Source organism: Vigna unguiculata, chromosome 5 (assembly GCF_004118075.2).
Source record: "Vigna unguiculata cultivar IT97K-499-35 chromosome 5, ASM411807v1, whole genome shotgun sequence".
Lineage (NCBI taxonomy): Eukaryota > Viridiplantae > Streptophyta > Magnoliopsida > Fabales > Fabaceae > Vigna > Vigna unguiculata.
The window spans coordinates 44,428,005-44,448,768 of record NC_040283.1 but is presented as its reverse complement, the minus strand read 5'-3'; the positions used below and the strand labels follow the sequence as shown (position 1 = coordinate 44,448,768).

The window sequence follows — 20,764 nt, the reverse complement described above, 5'->3', positions numbered from 1 at the left end:
AAAGTTCACTTCAATATCTTAATTAGTGCACAAACTTTGTCATTTCAAGTCATATAGAATACAAACAGACTAATATTGAAACTATAGTTACAACTACAGTTACTTAAAAGTTATTTTTTATTAACTATGTTTAGTTAAAAAAATCCAAAAAGATATTTTAAAAAAACATTTTAATTGAATAAGAAAAATTATTTTAAACATTATTTAATCATTAAAAAACATTTTAAGGAACAAGTGCAACTATAACTATCAATAAATAAACATACATATATTACAATTATCACTATACACAGTTTTTCTTTTTGTTGGTATAAAAATCAGTCTAATGTGACATTGATGAAACCCTATATAAACTGTAGCAGGGAAGAGGAACCTGAAGAAATACAGAAAAGCAGAAAAGGATTGTGTCCATTGAACTTAGACGCGCTTACTGAAACCTAGCGTACTGAAACCTAACCCGGACGTGTTCTGGTTTAAAAAATCGGATTGCATATAGTCCGATAAGTCCGAAGTTTCAAGTGTAGGATTTGTTGTGGTTGTAAAAGAAACTCACATCAACCCAAGTAAGTTTCCAAAACCCTAATCGTTACTGTTTTTCTTCCTTCTTTTATTCTTGTTCTGTGCTACGATTCCTATTTGTATGTATGATGTGCATTTTAATCTGTGCTCAATTTATCATTATCACCCTCAATATCTGTTTCGCTCTTAATCTTTTCAATTTATTATTTAAATTCTATTGGTTGCTTTTGTTTTGCTTGGTTTACTTAATTCGAGCAGAGTGATCACTGCAGGAGTAGCATGTGCTAGCTTCCGGGATTTTGCTTGTTGATTGCTCTTCGATCCTTGCTGAAGATTCTGTGCAAAATGGATTTGGTAGCTAGTTGCAAGGTGTGCTTGTATTTAATTTTTTTTGAAAATCGTTATTTTGGTTTTTTAGTGTACTATACTAATGCAGAATGCAGTGTTGATTTTGCTGGTAATTGACAATTTTAGTTTTGGAATGGATTCTAAGAAGAACAAGGAGTCTTCTTTAAAAAATAAGTTTACTTATAGTGCTAGATTTTAGAATTAGAATTTTCTCTAACAAATATAGTTTGTACCTTATTCATTGAATGTACTTGCAGTTTTTGTTTATTTTGATTTATTTATCATGATCATTGTTAAGTATGTCATTCAGGGAAATGTTAGTATTCACTTTTTTTGTATTGATTTTATGCTGTGTATTATTAATCAAGAACTATGATGTTGTACTTTACTGGTCTCGTGATTTTTTCTTGTAGGAAAAATTGCAATATTTTCGTTTAAAAGAGCTCAAAGATGTGCTCACTCAATTGGGACTGTCAAAACAGGGAAAGAAGCAGGTGAGACGAAAAAAAAATCTCTATTACGCATGTATTTTGAATTTTAGGATTTTGCTTTGAATTTTGAGTGCTAATTCGCATCATTGAATGATGTTCATTGGCTTACTACTTGTTATTTTTTATGAGATTTCCTTACCTCTTTAAATTGTTTTATTTGGGCTGCACAGTTTAGACTTATACGTCTTTTTGTGATGAAGAATAGCTTTTGAAACTCAGAAAAGATGTATCTTCAATTTTAGGATTTTTCTTTAAATCTTGAGTGCTAGAGTAGTTGGCATCATTGAATGATGTTCATTTTCTGATTACGTGTTTTTTTTTTTTTTTTATTTATCTACCCCCTTTCTTTATTCTTTTATTTAGGCTGCATAGTTTCAACTTATATGTATCCTAGTAATGAAGAATTTGCGTTTGAAACTCTTTGAAATGATGGATATTGTCGAAGGGGCATAGACTTTCATGTTTTTTGTTTTGGTTTTTAAATTTTAACTTGGGCAATAATATTGTTTTTTAATGCTTGACTTAGTAACATCTTTTGGGGTTTTTGGACAATATAATAATATGAATGCTTCATTTTCTATAGGATCTTGTTGATAGGATATTGTCTATTCTTTCAGAGGACCAAGGTATGGTTATTTATACTCTCTCTATGATGTACACACATGGTGACTCAACCTTTTTGTAATGTTTCTGCTTGGGTTGTGTCAAAGTTTATTTATTTGAATACCTACATGTTAGAGTTATTAACTTAACTCCTTAACATACAAATGTCTCAAATGTGTTTGTATGTCAATGTCAATATCTTATTGCAGTGGTTAATTGCTGTATATGTTTAGCGTTTTAATTTTCTTTTATACAAGTCAGATGTATTGTAAACTTTCCTTCTCAGGGTTTGTTTGGATAAACATCGCCTCAAACACTTGTAGGAGAAGAAAACAGGAAGGAAAAATGAAATAAACTTCTTTAGAAGTTAAAATTAACTCATATATAAGTTAATTTGTAGAATTTCTTTCATATTAGTTTCTCCAAATTTGCCTTTAACTTATGCATAAACTAATTTTAGCCTCCAGCGAAGCTTATAACTTTTTGTTTTCATTTCCCCCTGTAGAATTGTTTATGGAGAAGCTTATCCAAATATGCCCTTAATCTGATGAGTTTGGGTTTTCTCATTTCTTTTGGCTTTGTGTTTGTACAGAGAAATTCCTTTTATGGCTTGTCATTGTCTTTTTATATGTACATTTTTAAAATTCAGTCTCATCATCAACTCAGCTGAATTTCTAGCTCAATATGTCACATTGGTCAACCATAGTTAATAACAATGCCAAATAGAGACTTTATTATGGAGTGGCTCAAGCATGGTACGAAAGTTGAATGGATGAAGTTGTTGAAATCCTGGCTGGAGCAAGAACTGTTGGTGTGAGTCACAAGAAACCATTTTAGCCATGAAATAAGTGATTAATGGCTGTATTGGGAGATTCAATTTGGGTTCCCCTCCCTCCCTGGAATCAAAACTGGAACTCTACTTTGTCAGTCAGTTGTGTGCACTCTGTTGTGAAGTAGCACCCACTGTTTTTATGAGGGATACCCACCTATACTTGACAACATTCCCTTGCCAGCTGTGACAGGTGGGCATTCCCAACTTATGCAGCCTCTGCTCTCCATAGTTTCCAATCATACTGAGACCTTCAGAAATTTTCTGGAAAACCTGTCAACTTTTCCATCTGACTATGTCCTTTGCTGCCTTGCTTTGTTCTGTTCCTGCACGGTTCTGTTCTTTTAATTCCTCTATAGCAGAAACTATCTGCTATAGCATTTTCAGGTCAACTTCACTGGCTGCTATTTGGAATTGGCAACTGTGTAGTCAACAACTACAACACAAGCCATATACCGCTAGGAGTGGGTCACATTGGTCAAACTTTATAAAATATACAAATATAAGTTATGAATAAAATGAACTTTAGGCAATGAAGTTTATTTAACAATGCTGGCTTCATGTGGGCCTAGCAATGCTAGAGAATTGCCTTGACCTAATATAAATAGCATAGTCTCCAAAATTCTTCAAGGTTGCTGCCCTTCATTTCCTTTATCCTTCATTTCCTTTATCCATTGCTTTTGATTCTTCAAGTGTAAGAGATGATAGAGTTGTGGAATTGGCTTCTTGCTTTGCTTTCCTGTCTAGTATCTTTGTACTTCTTGTTTTGCTGTTCTTCCTCATAGCATAAGTAGTTAAACTCGAGATTCTATTCAGATTTGGAAAGAGGATACAAAATTGTAAATTGTGGAATCATAACATGAAGCTTAAGATTCTAAAATATATGAAAAACACAACACTATAGTAGTGCCAAGTGACTACTGGTACAAAAAACAACACCTGAAACTAGATCTCTAAGATAGATCATTCAAATTGAAACCATAATGCCTCAAGAGATCCTCATTTCTTCCATAGAAAGAGAACCAATCAACCACACAAACAGAGTAGCAGAAGCAGAGGAACCAAAACTCATGAGTTGTGGAGAAGAGCTCTGATTGTAGTGATTCATGCAACTCGGGCTTGGGTGAGAGAGGATGTACATTTGTACTAGATTGAAGAAGGTGCAATGATGTCAAGTCAGCGAAGGTGTTTTCTTTATTATCAATGCTGGGGTTACAAAAAAGTTGGTTTTTGGGCTTGGGTTTTGTGGGCTTAAGCATACAAAAGGCCAAATAAAAAAGAAAATTGACCCACTGCTGAATGTTGGTACCCAAAAACCAATTTCTTCAAAGGTCCTCTTTTTCTCAAAAGGAATGTAGATATATACTATGTTGAATTAGCATAACATTTGATTAAAGCAAAGTTCTAAGTAGTTAGATTAGCATAATATTTGATTATAATAAAGTTTTAAGTAAAGAAAATGCAGTATAAAAAATATCTATAAATGTAAAGCATCTATCATCTGCTTAAGACCATAAAATATAAATTAGAAAAATAATTAGAAATAGATGACCATTTTTGGCCTATAGGCTCGTCAAACTTTAGTCTCAATGCAATGAGGACTAGTCACGAAGAAGCTAACCCGCTTTGTGCGTAGTGCATACTGTTCATGTTTCTTGTTGAGACGATATCATCAAGCAGTGGAAGTTGGCATATCCACAACCTTTAGACTCCTGTAGGGTAGGAGGGAAGAACAATTATTTAGGGATTATTAGACTAGTTGGTTAAGTAGATGTAACTAATTAGATAAATAGGGGGATGAAGATATTCAGAGATATGGAGAAAGAGGAAGGCGCAGAACTTGAGTTCTGCAAACTGGCTATAATTTTTTACCTTAATAACAGGATTCAAGAAGAAAAGATTGGCATTTTGCCAAGCTAAATTCAGAAGTTGATCTTGCACTATCTCAACCAGCATTGTTCCGGGATTTTAATAAATTTCTCATCAGGGTACCACATTGATTAGGTTCATAATAAGTGGTTATCTAGTCATTGAAGAAGGTTACTTAAGGTGGTTGAAAATCTGATTTGATTCCAGTTTCCAGAGGTTTTCAAGTTGAAGATGGTTGAATTTCATTCTGGTGGTATAATTAGGGTAGAAGGGAAACTGGTATCATTAGGATAGAAGGGAAGAAAAACTTAGTTAGGGACAGATAAAAGAAACTAGTTAGAAGGTATCAATTAGATCGTTAATGTGCATTCATAGGGATATATTGTAAGAAAAGGGGGAGCTCTTTGCTAGAGCCAAACCTTGGAGGTTTAATTCTCCTGTTTTCAGTTAAACTGTTCATATCAGTTTCTCATTTCACTATCTTGTGCTAGTAACAATCTCTGGGAACTTCCTCTGCTCTCTAACATTTGGAAAATCTTTTTCCTTCTTTACATTATCTCTTCCCTGCAACACTGTAATGTGAACTAGGCAACAAACTAGTCACTGGCAAGGGTTGGGTGATGGCATGTCGCCTTACTGGGTGTGATGGGTTGTTTGTTTTAAAAACTGTCCAGTTCTCTTGGTGTGCTGCGAACCAGCCAATTTGAATAAGTTTGTACCAGTTCAATTATTTGAATAAAACTGGTCGAACTCAAGTTTTAGAACACTAGTTTAGAGTGGTGGCAATGCAACTTCTATAAGCCATAGTTTATTGAATTGAATGTATTTTGGATTTTTTATTTTTTATGCATATAATTTTATTTTGTGAAGTTGCCTTTCAGATATGCCTCTATCTTTTCCCCTGTAAACTGAGTTCACAGATTGTTACTTTTTCCCAGTATCTAAATTGTGGATCAAGAAGAATGCAGTTGGAAAACAACGGGTGGCCAAGTTAGTGGAGGACACATATAGGTTAGTGTTAGAGACAACACTGTTGATGATATTTTCTTTTGTCTAGCTTATTATGCTTCAGATAAATGTAAAGGAAGGCCAACAATTTTTCGGAGAATGTTTGAATATGAAGTTATAAGTGTTTTTGAGAGGCTCTCTATTTGAAAAGTCCTCTATCTTTTGGTAGAGACACTCAAAAGCATTTCTAACTTATCCGAATAAAGCTCATCTTTGATCAGTTTGTAGTTCACTCATGGTTTGATGATGTGTGTCTATGTTTATAAGTGTTTTTTGAGAGGTTCTCTACTGGAAAAATCCTCTATTTTGGTAGAGAAACTCTAAAAAACATTTCTAACTTATCCGAATAAAGCTCATCTTTGATCAGTTTGTAGTTTACTCATGGTTTGATGATGTGTTTCTACGTTTATGTTAAGTTGATTTTACGGGCATATACTATAATCTCCTTGGTTTACTATTTTTCTTGTGACTTGTGTTTTCATTTTGCCCAGAAAATTGCAGGTTTCTGGGGCCATTGACTTGTCATCGAAGGGACAGGGCTCTGATAGCAGTAATGTGAAAATTAAAAGTGAAATGGAGGATTCCTTTCTATCAGATACTAAGATTCGCTGTCTTTGTGGAAATGTATTGGATACGGACCCTTTGGTCAAGGTGTAATATTCAATATATATGTTATCTATCCAGATGATTTAAATATTATATGCCTTTTTTTCTCGCCCCTATGATTTATTGGTCATTTCCATCCCAATCCCCCTCTCTTTGATATAATTGTTTTATTAACATCTCATATAAATTTATGTTTGTTAATGGAAACATTTTTTCTTCTCGTCTAAATGCAGTGTGCAGATACAAGGTGTGATGTGTCGCAGCATATAAACTGTGTTGTTATTCCAGAGAAACCTACGGATGGAACCCCACATGTTCCTGATAAATTCTACTGTGAAATATGTCGAGTTGATCGTGCAGACCCGTATGTTGTGTTTCTTCTTATTTCAGTAGATGGAGTGGAATAAATAATAGTTCAAAAATTTTCTTTTCCCCCATTCAATGCTAAATATTTGTAATCTTTACTTACATGCCATTTTATTTTGTATTATCAAGGGCCTGTGTTATTTCCGTTTTCATCCAATTTGTTGTCTCTGATATCCTGTAGTGATACAATTGACTGAACTTATGGATAATAACATGTTTTATTGTGGTAACTTCGTTGTTGATGATTCTTTCAGTAGCATATTGATAGTTGTAGAGATACTCACTTTTTGGTATTTCATTCTTCTAAGCTAACATTGTTGTGGCTGCTAGTTATGAATAGAGATTCCAATTTCCATTATTAGGCTTCGGTTTTTGTAGAACAATGTCATTTTGAGAATATTATTATGATTCTCAGATGAATGCTATGTTTATTGTCTTTTAAAAAGCTCTTCCTCTGTGTGTGATACTCTCCTGTATGCATTTATTATTTGCCATTTTCTTTAGCCCATCACTCAATTTTTTTTTTCTCTTTATATTACAGGTTTTGTGTTTCAGTCACACACCTTTTGTTTCCGGTGAAGTTGACAACAACCAATATTCCCACTGATGGGTAAGGGTGTAATTGGTTTGTGACATTGTGCTACTGGTTTTGTTTGTGTTTGAGCAAATTGAATGTCTGTTTTAGTTGTTATTTGCCAATAAGAGAATTTGTTGCGTAAGTTACAATTACAATTGTTTGCTTGGGTTCTCCTTCATTCAGGCTTGACTACTTTCCATTTAATTTAGTGGTGAGGGTGGAGTTGTGTTATATTTAATTCTTTTCTTCTAATGCAAGTTCGGGTGTCTTGTGTATAGCTTTTGGTTTCTTTCTACGTATGTTCCGTGTTGGTTGTTTTGTTCTATTCAAAGGGATACCAATATTAGCGCTGTTTCCTATATTTACATTGTGTGAAGTAAAATTGTTTGGGTGTTGAGTTTGCTCTTTTGATTTGAAAGTTCTCTCAGGACATTAACCTTTCGGAACTAAATTCCCCTCCTGAGTGTTTTATTATCTTGTCTCATGGTTTTCTTAAGTCATTATCAAATCCATCACAGATTTATTGTTTAAACCTACTTTTAATATAATTTTGTGCTTGAATGGTTTAACCATATTTCTATTTGAATTGTTTAGAACCAGCCCAGTACAAAGTGTGGAAAGAACGTTTCAACTCACGAAAGCAAACAAGGAGTTGGTATCGAAACCAGAGTATGATATTCAGGTTGGTATGATTTAGTGCTTGTAGTTTGATGCATAACTGGCTATTTAGGTATTAATGTATGACAATTCTTTCATATTTAGGCTTGGTGTATGCTTTTGAATGACAAGGTTTCATTCAGGATGCAATGGCCACAACATACAGATTTAAAAGTCAACGGTATGTGTGCTAGTCTTAATCTACTCTCTTTTGTTAGTTTCCTTTTTAGACTTTTGTTTCATGTCTTGGGTCTTAATTTAGTCTGCACATTAAATTATGTGTGATTAGAAGTACGTATTTTGTTAGTAAAGTATCCAAATTTCTTCATGGAATTCATGTATTATGGTTGAATTGTATTTTTGTCATTGAATTTTAACTATATACCTGTAGGTCTTCCTGTTCGTGCAATTAACAGACCCGGTTCACAGATGCTTGGGGCTAATGGTCGTGACTCTGGTTCAGTTGTGAGTTTGTTGTCTTCTATTGTTTGTAACAATTAAGAAATTTATCTTGTTTTCTATACCTTTTTTGAATGTAGATATTTATGCTTGAGTGCTGGTTTTAGATCAATTTTTTCTTCTTTGTTAATTAAATTTCATTTGTAGTAGTTTATTCAATTTCTTATTTTATTTCTCCTGTGTCAGATCACACCATATTCGAAGGATGGAATTAATAGGATTTCCTTGACGGTGGTGGATGCTCGCATATTCTGTTTAGGGGTTCGAATTATTAAAAGGCTCACCATGCCAGAGGTAGATTGCATTCTAAACTTTCTTAATTTCTAAGTATAGTATTCTGGCTGATTTCTGGTTCCTTCGGTCTAGAACTTATTGGAATAGTCAAGATTATTCAATCAAGATTGCTTTCTAAACTTGCTTAATTTTTAAGTATAGTATTCTGGCTTACTTTTTGTTCCTTCAATCCTAGCTTATTGAATTGTGGAGTTTGATGTTGAATCTCCTTATATTGATGTCAGTCAAAAGTTTTTGGTTGTTTCCTTTGGGTTTATTTCTGAAAAAGAAAAATGAAATTTAGCAAAACTTGGATTGCTAATGTGATTCTCAGTTTTTTTCAATTCTAAGGACATTATTGAATTCGGAAAGTATTGGGGGGCAGGGTAGTTTATGTAGTGCTATGGCTTGACTTGACATTGTAGCTGTTGCTTATATTGCCATTTAGCACTCATTTTAATTCGGAAAAGGTATGTCTTGTTATTGTTTCTGACGTGAAAATTGTATTTGTCAGAGTTCTTATGCTTTCTTAGTTCCATGCTTTGGAGTTATCGGCATACTATTGTTTTTTTTTTTGTATGATGTTTAACATCCTTTCTCATAAATAACAAGGGCATGGTTGGGTCTACCGAACTCTTAAAAATATAATATATGAATCTTGTTCATTTGTTTTTTATTTTATTTTTATGTGATTACCAGTTTTCTGCTTAGTAAATATGGTGAAGAAATATTGCTAACACTTGTTTTGGATTGGCTTCTTTTGGAGATTTTAACGTATTGATCTTTGTTTATGTTATTTGGTAGGGTTCTGTTTTAATCAAGCTGCATGTCTATCATAACCCAAAATTGTTTCTTGATGAAGTTTTGGTGTTTCCAAACAAAGCAGAAATGTTTTATGCTGCCAATATTTTATCTATCGTTCTTATATGCTTAAGTGTGATCTGAATTGTGTTTGCCCCTCATTCACTAAATGTGGAGAGTGTGCATGGATTTTAGTGGGAGTGACATTACTTTTAATTACAAATATTTCTCTTATGGAAAAATAAATTTGTAGTAGACAAGCAAAAGGAAAGCACAAGGAGTTAAGGATACGGTTACCTCCAGAACATGTAGAAATACAGTGCATGGAATGAATTGTGTTTTGTTTCGATTTTGTAAAAAGGCAGTATTTTCCATATGCATCCTGTTTATAATGATTGTTTAAGAAATGGTGAAAATAAAATGACATCTTTTGTACATGTCAATAGGAACAAAACACATTTTCCTAAATCTAAGGGTCCTTAAATGCAGCAACCATGAAGGTACCAAATCTCTGGATTACAGAATCCCAAATCTCAACAGTTATTGAATGTAGAGAATTGAGAATTAGTTAGAGAAGGCAGCTTGGCATAATTAGGAGTCGAAGGGGATGGATTGAGATTTGTTAGCATTTGGTTAAAGAGAGCAGTGTCAAAGCTTAGTTGTAAGTAGGGATGTCAATGGAGCGGGCATGATACGGGTAGGGATAATGATATTTTGACCCACTTTTAACTTAGCACTCCAATCACTCTTAGATCATCACATCACACCACTAAAAAAATTAAAATAGATAATTGAAGGGTGATATGAGTGGTGGTGTTAAAAGTGGATCAAAATATCATTATCCTATGGATAGTTGCTCCCTCGTAACTTACCCGATGGATAAATATCCGCCCCGTACCCGTCCCCATATCCGTGCGGGTATCCGTTATGCGGGTACTCACATATTTTTTTAATATCCACGGACACTCGTGGGTATTTACAAAAGAAAAATTTAAATATTTAACAACATATTTCAATCGTAAATTCAAATAAAATAAAATACATAACATTCATAAATTTTAAACAAAGTCCAGATAACCCATTTAAATATTGTTAATGACATATTACAAAGAAATGAAATTTTTAAAACCAATGGATAAAAACAATCCATTGAAAATCGATATATTAATATTTTAATCATGTTTTTTTTAAATTTTTATTTAATTTAAATTAGAGTATATGGATATCCACATGTACGGATATTACTTGTCCCATTAACATGTGGGTATATGTGGTATAAAAAAAATACTTATACCCGTTTACAATATTTATTGTTTACCCGTTGTGGGTTTTATCTACGGATACTTGTGAGTATGGATTTTTTTGACATCCCTAGTTGTAAGGGGCAACCGTGGGCTATCTTTCAATTTTCTATTTGTTATGCTGTTTTTCAGTAAACCATGAAATCATTTTCCTTTCTCCGTTTCTGTTATGGGTTTCTTTTACTGAGTCGGAGTCGGCTACTCTAGTGAAACAACCACACAGGGAAGTGCTAAGCATCAAAGCCAAAATATCAAACTTTATTCCTTTGAAAAATAAAATTTAATTCACGAAGGATGTGACATTTCTATCTGTGTCGTGTTGAAATGCCCTTGACATGTATGTTTAATTTTTGAAGTCTATATATTCATTTAATACTATTATACATGTATTATTAAATCAATTACTTGTTCTCTGGTTCTAGATTCTAAGCATGATTCCAGAGGAGCCTGATGGTGAGCGTTTTGAAGATGCTCTTGCACGTGTTTGTTGTTGTGTTGGGGGTGGAAATGCTAATGATAATGCTGATAGTGATAGTGATTTGGAAGTGGTTTCAGATACTTTTAGCATCAATCTTCGTTGCCCAGTAAGGCTTTCACGTGTTGGATTATTTTAGTTGCCATGAAGTTTTATGATTCACTTCCTGAAAGTCTTCTAAATTTTTTGTAATTGTTAAATTTATAGATGAGTGGTTCTAGAATGAAGATTGCAGGAAGATTCAAACCTTGTGTTCACATGGGCTGTTTCGATCTTGAAGTTTTTGTTGAAATGAATGAACGATCAAGGAAGGTATGGTTCTCAAAAGTTGAGCTTGCTTTGTCGTACACCTGTTTTTAAATTTTTTTTGATGAAGCATTAAATGTTTCTGCAGTGGCAGTGTCCCATATGCCTTAAAAATTATGCTCTGGAGAATATCATCATTGACCCTTACTTCAATCGCATCACTACTCTGGTAGTGTTATGTCCCCCTTTATCTTTATTTCTCTCTTGATAAAGCGTATAATTGAGTTTGTTGACTCGGTAGTTATTATGTATCCTGGTTTGCTGGCATAGATGAAAAATTGTGGAGAAGAGATTACAGAGATCGAGGTGAAGCCTGATGGTTTTTGGCGTGTCAAGGTTAAGAATGAAAGTGAACGACGGGAGTTGGGAACTCTTGCTCATTGGCACCGTCCTGATGGATCTCTCTTTGTCTCTACTGATGAAATAAAGAAAATGGAAAATTTAAAGCTCAAACAGGAAGGTGTTTCAGATGGTCCTATTGGTTTAAAACTTAGGAAGAATAGTAACGGTGTTTGGGAAGTCAGCAAACCTGAGAATACAAACACCTCTTCTGGTAATAATAGATTGAATGAGGATCTTGAAAATATTGAACATGTTATTATTCCAATGAGCAGCAGTGACACTGGAAGTGGCCGGGATGAAGATGATCCAAGCGTAAATCAGGGTGGTGGTGGACATATTGATTATTCTACTACCAATGGTATTGAGATTGATTCTGTGTTTAACAGTAATATTGATTCCGCATATGGATATTCTGTTCATAATGCTTCTGCTCCAATTGGTGATGCAGAAGTTATTGTTATTAGTGATTCAGAAGAAGACAACGATGTATTGATGTCTCCGACTCCTATAACTGGGTACAACAATAATCAAACTAGTGCTGCAGTTGATGTTTACTCGGTGCTAGAGCCTGGAATTATTGATCCATATACGGAAGATCACAATCCTGGTGGAAATGCAGGTTTGGGAGTTTTTAATAGTCATCCCAGTGAAGATGATTTTGGGATGTCCTCCCTCTGGCCATTGCAATCTGGAACTCCAGCAGTCCCAGGATTCCAATTATTTAGTTCTGAAGTGGAGGATGTGTCAGATACATTGGTTGGTTTGCAGAGTGGTAACATCAATTGCTCATCGTCCCTGAATGGTTATATGTTGGCCCCGGATACTGCTTTGGGATCTAGCACTCTTACCCCAGATTCCTCGGTAGTTCGACCTGAGGATGATTTAAATGGTGGCTTGGTTGACAATCCACTGGCATTTCCCAGAGAAGATCCCTCCCTTCAGATTTTTCTACCTACAAAACCAGCAGAATCATCTATGCAGCATGAATTGAGTGATCATGCAGACGTATCAAATGGTGTCTTTACGGAGGATTGGATCACTCTTAGTCTTGGAGGTGGTGCTAGTGGCAGTAATGGTGACACTTCCACTGCAAGTGGATTGAATTCCAGACCGCAAATTGCATCTGGAGAAGGTGCCACAAATTCCTTGACAGATACCGGTTCGTTACTCTTGGCCTAAAGCTTTTGTCACTACTTTTTTCTTATTTTAGAGGAATTCAATTGTCAATTTGAGTGCTGATTTTATCTGAGGATATCATTTTGTGCAACTTTCATATGTTTGGACTCAAGTTTTAGTTACACACAAACACATGTGGAGGATAATATCATCCATATTTCAAGTGGGCAAATAACCATTTACTTATTCTTGACAATGATATTGTCTTTTATTCTATTAATATATGAACTTGCTCAGTCATCACAAAATACCTAAGAATTTGAGTATTTTCCTTATCTTTATAAATGAGGCCTTTTTAGAGAACCTTCTTAATATATTTTAGGATGCGTATGACCACATCTCAATGTTCTTGACTATGAGAGTTTATAAATTGACTTACTATGCTCACCAAAGGTGATGTTGGAACGAATCAAAGTGAGGTAATTTAGATTACCAACTAATCATATGTATCTCCTAGGACTTGTTCTCCTTGACTAGATACAAGTTTGGCATTGGATCCATTTGTGTCCACAAACTTAGTAAATGTCATTATTCATATTTTATCTGCATTATGACAAATCCATCTTTGCACTGTGCCACCCCTATATCAAGGAAATACCTTAGGTGTCCATGCATTTTTATCTTGAAATTTTGAGCTAGATATTGTTTTAGTTGTACAATACCCTTTTTATCACGACATATGATAACAATGTTATTTTACATATATATTGAAATAGATACACTACACATGATGGGTCAAGCAAGAAAGTTAAGAGATCTTGGCACACACTACAGATGATGTATTTAATTTCTATAAAGGGAACACTCCAAATTGATATACAACCCATGGGATGAAAACTAGGTTTGAGTGAGGTGTGAATAGTGGATTTAATAACACTACATAGTTGAGCATCAATCTTTACCCATTGTTCATGATGTTATGTAGGAAGAAATTCAATTGATGTTAAGATAACAATAACCCGATTTCAGAATCCCTAGTGGAATAGTTAGACCCGTCCATGTCCATTTTCTTTGTACTTACAAAATGGTTAGAAAAGATGGGAGAATCTGTTATGGAGGTTGATCGTCGGAAGTCATTTTCATATTTTCGAAAGTTGGGTAAAAAAGAATGAACTAACTTAAGGAGAGGGGACAATGGGTTGAACCACCAAATGAACTGTGATAGAGCCACCACAAGGGCAGGAGCACACAAAGAAAGCGACCTACTCGAAAGGTCGTCAGCCATCTACATCGCCGTACGCCTCGAACGGAGTTGTAACGGGAACTTGAGATAAGGGCATGTGGACTGGTTGCTTGGGTTTACTTTTGCTTGGATGCATCAAAATGGCACAATTTCATCCTTGTGTTTGTTGGAGAAGCAAGGGTTGTGTGGAAACCATTATAGTTAAAATCGAGATTTTACTCGTAAAATCGTAAGATCCTATGATGATTTTACACATTTCTGATTCAAATCCCAAGCCTCGTGGACAACAAAGTTGTTAGGATGGTTGAACAAAATCATAAAATTTTGTGGATCATTGTTTTTTCTAAATTGCTTGTTGTGCCACTTGTTCGCCTCCTAATTGGGTAATTGGATTTAGTTCAAATAAAACCTAAGCCTAATTAAAAGTTAATGTAATTGAAAACTCACCTTGTTATGTGTGTTGTTAGCCGCAATACCACATGCTTAAAGACTAATGTAACTAAAGTTCACCATTTTTTGCAGTTGCAACACCTATCCACTTTTTTCATGAATGGGGTTTCAATTAAAACAAAATCCAAACCCAATTCAAAATTAAGGATGTTTTCTAGTGCACCCTTCACCTTCCTTCACCTTTTTGGTTGAATGGGTTTCAATAAAAATAAACCCAATTAAGGTACTTGGAACTTGCATGGGTTACATGCATGTTCATCTCTTTACCCAAATCCAATAAAATGTAATATTAAGAACATTAAAACAAGTTTTCTACTATTGGTTATGTGTGTATCATGTTTGTAGAAAGTAAAATCTACAATTCATGTGATCCCACGAATTACGATTATGTGAACCTTTCACTATCCTAACCATAGTCTCAGTTTTAACTACCTTGACGGAAGCTTTACTAGAAAACTCACTAGAGGTGGCACCGAAACAATAGGCTTACTAGATTGGCATGGTCTTGTACAAGGCTCTAGAGTATTTATACTAAGCTGAAACATGTGTTTATGAGACAACACAAATGATTTATGTTCTTTCAGGACCGAAAGCACACTGTGAACGAGAAGCTCCTCCTCTCTTCTGTCTTTACTCTTCAACCTCCTAATTGAGATGTATCCTAATCCAGGCCTCGTCTTAAGTTGAAATGGGGTCTCTTCTGTCTTTACTCTTCAACCTCCTAATTGAGATGTATCCTAATCCAGGCCTCGTCTTAAGTTGAAATGGGGTGTTCCTGCAAAAGACACTCTGACACTCTAGTCAGGGGTGTGTGTCATGATCACCAATTCTGTAATAATGAATACGTAGTTAATTCCCTCCTGAACTATGCTATTTATATTAGGTTTATGGGCTCTTACTTGGTTGGGTCTTGACCACATGGATAATTATCATAATTAACTTGCTTAATGATATACTAATACGTTTTAGCTCTCAACATTTACTATCTCATAATTAATCCTTACTATTACAATGTGATGAGGCCGATGTGATCTCGGTTGTCGTGGGTGTTCATGGCTTGCACGAGATGATCCTGGGTAGGTATGGACCAAGATCATTTCAATCATATGAAAAGCAAAAGGATCTCGGTCATGATGGGCCAAGATGACATATCTAGGATGCCTGAGATAACATCGGGTGTAGGCCGAGATGGTCTCAGATACCTACAATACACTAGCCCCATCGATCCAAATGAGACTCTTGAATATCAAGATGTTCTAGGTAACATTAGCCGATATGCATAGGAATGTAGAGAAAATTTCATGTTCTTTGGTCACTTCGTCCTACAGATATAGTAGGTGAAGAGGCTTGATTGAAACGTTACCAGGCTATTAGGTTGTTAGTGGTAGGTGACCTTGAGAAGAGTGATGGCAAAAATCCCTTGACCACCAACAGTTGAAGATGGAAAGGTAGAAGTTGAAGATGCTTCACTCTTGCCTATAAAAGGTTAGTCATTTCAACATATGGAAGTTACCCACTCCTTCCTCTGATAATACATCCTTTCTTCTAAGAGACTTGTGCACTTTGCTGCTGCACTGGTATGTCTTCCTCTAGTGCATCCAACATGTCTGGTAGTGGTGTCGAGATAAGTCTTAGTGACTAGGAGAGGACGACATCCTCATCAGGGGCGTCATCTTCCAACAAGGGTCCTATAGAAGGTAATGAAAGTAACTCTGCCTTCGAGTGGGCCAAACATGATCTCCCACTAAGATGGGGATATGTTTGGGTAGGTCTTAGTATTCTAGGGCATTTTTATAAATATAGGTGTCGTCTTCCCTAAAGTGGTACCGCAATAGTATTTATATATGTTCAAGGAGCATGTGTCTGACGACATAGTTTTGTTTGACTGTGTGAGTACCATTAATAATGTTTGTCATGGCTGAGACAGTTACCCACATGACTTTTTCTATATGTATGCATGATTTTTCACACATTTACATGTGCACCTTCCCTTAGATGAATTTACCATGGGAGTGCTACATATCCTAAATGTGGCTCCTACCCAACTTCACCCGAATGCACGGGCTTCTCTCTAGGCTTTTAGGGTTATCTGTATCCTCTTTAACACGAATCCAACCCCTCAGGTATTGCTTCATTTTTATAGTACCTGACCTAGGAAAATGGTTAGCTTGCTATCTTTAGAAGGACAAGCGTGATCCTGTTTACTCAACTTTCTCTTCACCCTTTAAGAAATTTAAAACCGATTTGAGAGTACTTCTACGTCGGTGGAAAACCTAAATTTCCTTTTTATTGGTCGAGGGATTCTTTGCCAAAAGAGGATAGGAAGATATTGGGATACCTGGATGAATTACCTTGCTAACTTCCTACTCGACAAATTGTGAAAGTTTTCCTTTCCTGCATCCCTTTACCGGCATGTTCGGTATGTTCTTTTCTTTGTGAAGTTATGGCCGATGTTTTATGTAATCTGAATGTCTCTGTGTTGGCAAGAATCATGTCGTTAGCTGAAGCTAAGACTGGAAATAAGAACATCTTCTTTGACCTAAAGAAGATTGCTACTAAGAACAAGAAAAAGGATGGTAGTGGTCCAAGTCGTGGTACTAAAAAAGGTCCAATAGTAGAAACGTATCCACCCCGGCCACAATAAGGAGGCAATCAGATAACGAAAAACAAGTCGACTAACCTTGGGGAGTATGTGGGGACTTCTCAGTTTGACCATAAAGACAATGGAAGTCTGTTGGTGGGCAACATAGATATTCAGAAAAACATAAATTATCCTTATCTGAGGAAGAGGAACGATTGCTGGGTGACAACTCTCCAAATTCGCTAATAAACGCTTCCCTGAAATATAATAGTCGATCAATGGTTTTCGGCCACCAAATGTTTGCTCTCCTAAAAAACGAGACAGAGGATGTGGAAAAATCAAGATAGCCTATGAGTTGGCCGAGCTGAAGAGCCCGATGATGGCTATGAAAATCGAGAAGGAAGAATGGGAGAATGATTTGTCAGAAATCAGCACGAGGCTGAAATCTTGGAAAAATCGTTGCTTGGAGACCGAGGGCAAATTAGAAAAGGCCAAGGAGATGATTGCTGAAGGGAAGCAAGCTCGAGAGAGCGTGGTTGAGGAGTTGTTAGAAACCCAAAAGTTTTAAGAAAGAACTTCACCAAGTAGCGCTCCTCTACAACATCGATGCCGGTGACGAACGCTTTGATGTGAACAAAGATGTTCATAAAAAAACATTGGTTCACCTGGCCGATATGTCTGTCTTTGATGCCGACAGGATGATGCTGAAGATGTTGAGGAAGATGTCGACAACAAAGGAACTCCCTCTAATATGAGTTCGCCTCCAAAATCTGCTGCTACCGTTGAAGAAGTTAATGTTGAAACCATAAAGTAGTTATCTTGTTTTTTTTTCACCTTGTCTATTTTTTTTGAGAGCCGAAATGTATGGTAGGCTGATATGTAATCATTTGCCCAATTGTGGCTTATCATTGAAGTTCGTCTTTCCTTCAATCTCTATGTATTCTCTCCCTTAACTTGATTTATTTTGCAAATAAATGGATCACAATGATAAGCCATATCGGACAACTATAAATTGATCACTAGAAATCTTTCATGGAATTGAATCATTAGCCGATATGGATCCCGATATATAGGTTGAGATGGTCTCGGATATGTATAGTACAATATATTTAGTTGTAGAAGAAATGAATCTATATAAAAAAGGGGGGAGATTTGATATCCTCTCATGATAATATGGATACGGGAATAAAAGAAAATGTTTCTAATAGTACATATATAATCTAGATATTCTTTGATTATATAAACTCTTTATTTCTACAATTATAACATTATTACAAACAGAGGATGAGAGTGTAATTTGGGTGATTGTTATCAATAAAATAATTTATTTACATAGTTCAAGTTGGCATTGAAGTCTATTCTATCAAAGTTTGCTGAAACTATTGTACTACCTGTTATCAAGCTTTCCATACATATCTTTATGTACTGTAATTAACCATATCTATAATCGTGGAGAAGATAACTTCTTGACAGAACATGTCAGCTGTGATTGTACATTTTTCTGGTTTGTCTCCTTTCTGATGTTTAATTCTGCTATTTTGTCTGTAACTGTAGACATTTTGCAAGATTGATTTGATTTTACCATATTCTAGTCCTAACTCAGTGATTCTTATATGCAATGGTATATATTTTTCTCCTCCCATTATTGACTTACCACGGCTCCTTGTGCAGCTCCTTTACTCCTTGGTATGAATGATGTTAGATCTGACAAGGCAATTCGGAAAAGATCTGATTCAGATAGCCCTTTCTCTTTTCCTCGTCAAAAACGTTCAGTAAGGCCCCGCCCGTATCTTTCTATTGATTCAGATTCCGAGTAGAGGTATTAGAACCTTGTGTTTCTATTAACTCTAGACGTCCTTCTTAACCCCACATTTTGTATTTAGAAACTGAAGAAAGTTGAGCAGCATTTTTGGTCCTCAGGAAATGGAAGATAATGTGGTCTGAGGCACACCTCTGGTATTATTTTTCCATTGGTGGTGAGGGTGTAGGCTGCAAAGTTTCTCAATTTTTTATGCTTGATATTCAAGTTGTCCATATGACATAATGAAAGGGTCAGGGGCATGCTTTTATTCCCCAGTTTTCAGCCAGGAACTGATGCTACTGGTATATAGTGCTGTAAAGATTATTGTATCTGCAATTTTGTTTCTGCTGACAGTAATTAATCTGTAAATGTTAAGCCAGCAGATTTAATAGTAAAATCAAAAGTAGTTTAATCTTATTCACACCCAGGTAGTCACCCAATTTTGTAATATATGATTGCCAATATTTGTAATATATTTAGGCATTAAAGTTACCTCCTCGATTGTATATGCTGGAGAGGATAAACATTTTTCCTGTCTGCACAGCTGGAGTAACATATTTGAAATATGATCTTCAATGTAGCGCAAATTTTTTGCCCTGTTTGGGAACAGGGGAAGAAAACTTGTTAAATTCTCGTTTATTTTAATTGATGTTCTAGTTTACTTAATATTTCCAAACAGTTGATTTCTACAGAAGGAAGTACTTTATTTGTCTAATCTTGCACCATTGTGACATAATTGTTTTAAAATAGTTTGTAATGCTTGTTGATTTGAAAAGAGATTTTTTTACATTTATCATGAATATTGTGGAAATATATAGTATTAGGGAAAAAAGAAAAATTACTCCTATAATTTTTTTCAAGGAAGAGTTACAAGAGGCTTAGTTGAAGTGTGAAGTAGGTTTCTAGTATACTATCCAACATATTAAACGAGTGGAGTTTAGGATTTACGTTCTTATTAAACTATGTCATTCGATGAAATTGATGTTCGTGTTTTATGATGAGAGAGAATATATTTGAGATATTTGAGTAAATTGCACTAAAGACAAGAGATAAGTTTTTTAAGTTGTTTAATAAATTATAGTATTATATATATTATCTCGTGATTTAATTTATTCATGCTTTGAAAATCATAATAAGATTTAAATTCAAATTCTAATTCGAAAGTATTTTTGTTGAAGACATAATTGTTGGAACTAGTTAACCAACCTAATGTATTAAGATTTTTACGTGTAGTTTATTTTAAATAAATGTCATGTTAATTCAAAGGATATATATGTTTTTATCCTATTTTGTAGGCATTGTCTTTTATTAGTTTATTAATTTATATTTCTTCCATTGTACTCATCTTATATTACATATTACATATGAATAAAGTTACGTTTTTTACATTGATAATTCTGGATAAAAAAATCAACACTTTTCTATATTTTTATCTAGATTGCATCACTTATTGAATTTAATTGTCATAAATAAAATTTAACTCATTAGTTTTTATATATTGTCAATCTTAAAAGAAGTCTTTTTAACTTTTAAGAAATTGATGTTTAGTATTGAACTTAAAATCTAAGTTATTATTGATAACTCAATAATTAGTGATTTTATTAAAATGTATGAGAACTAACCTGTGTAAGTGTGACTGAGAGATACGTCGAATCTATCTGATCTAAGTTTACTCTAGTTCAATCATTCTTCTTCATCTTTTCTTAAGTTGGACATATTTTAGTACTACCATAAATTAATCTT

At 34.8% G+C, this 20,764-nt stretch overlaps 1 protein-coding gene across 6 annotated transcripts; it reads left to right on the top strand.

The window, feature by feature from the left end:
- The first annotated feature begins 333 nt into the window (after positions 1 to 333).
- Positions 334 to 19,687, top strand: LOC114184847 (E3 SUMO-protein ligase SIZ1-like). Of its 6 annotated transcripts, XM_028072192.1 has the most exons (19): positions 334 to 563; positions 792 to 888; positions 1,281 to 1,361; positions 1,942 to 1,984; positions 5,598 to 5,670; positions 6,159 to 6,318; positions 6,507 to 6,637; positions 7,181 to 7,249; positions 7,811 to 7,898; positions 7,979 to 8,054; positions 8,265 to 8,338; positions 8,519 to 8,626; positions 11,130 to 11,291; positions 11,390 to 11,494; positions 11,577 to 11,657; positions 11,759 to 12,188; positions 12,279 to 12,989; positions 18,892 to 18,992; positions 19,104 to 19,687. In XM_028072192.1, exons 2-19 carry the CDS (start codon positions 865 to 867, stop codon positions 19,152 to 19,154), a joined length of 2,568 nt encoding a protein of 855 aa, XP_027927993.1. In that variant the 5' UTR covers positions 334 to 563; positions 792 to 864; the 3' UTR covers positions 19,155 to 19,687. The 6 variants fall into 6 exon arrangements, with proteins under 6 accessions (XP_027927993.1, XP_027927992.1, XP_027927988.1 ...); XM_028072191.1 differs by having other exon boundaries at positions 11,759 to 12,989; positions 19,141 to 19,687; XM_028072187.1 differs by having other exon boundaries at positions 11,759 to 12,989.
- Positions 19,688 to 20,764: the final 1,077 nt, after the last annotated feature.

Coding starts and splice junctions, on each gene's coding strand:
- LOC114184847 (XM_028072187.1), top strand. CDS start 865: ATGGATTTGGTAGCTAGTTGCAAG. Junction 6,638..7,180: donor CGAGTTGATCGTGCAGACCC/GTATGTTGTGTT, acceptor TTTATATTACAG/GTTTTGTGTTTCAGTCACAC. Junction 18,993..19,103: donor TTCCTCGTCAAAAACGTTCA/GTAAGGCCCCGC, acceptor TTTTGTATTTAG/AAACTGAAGAAAGTTGAGCA.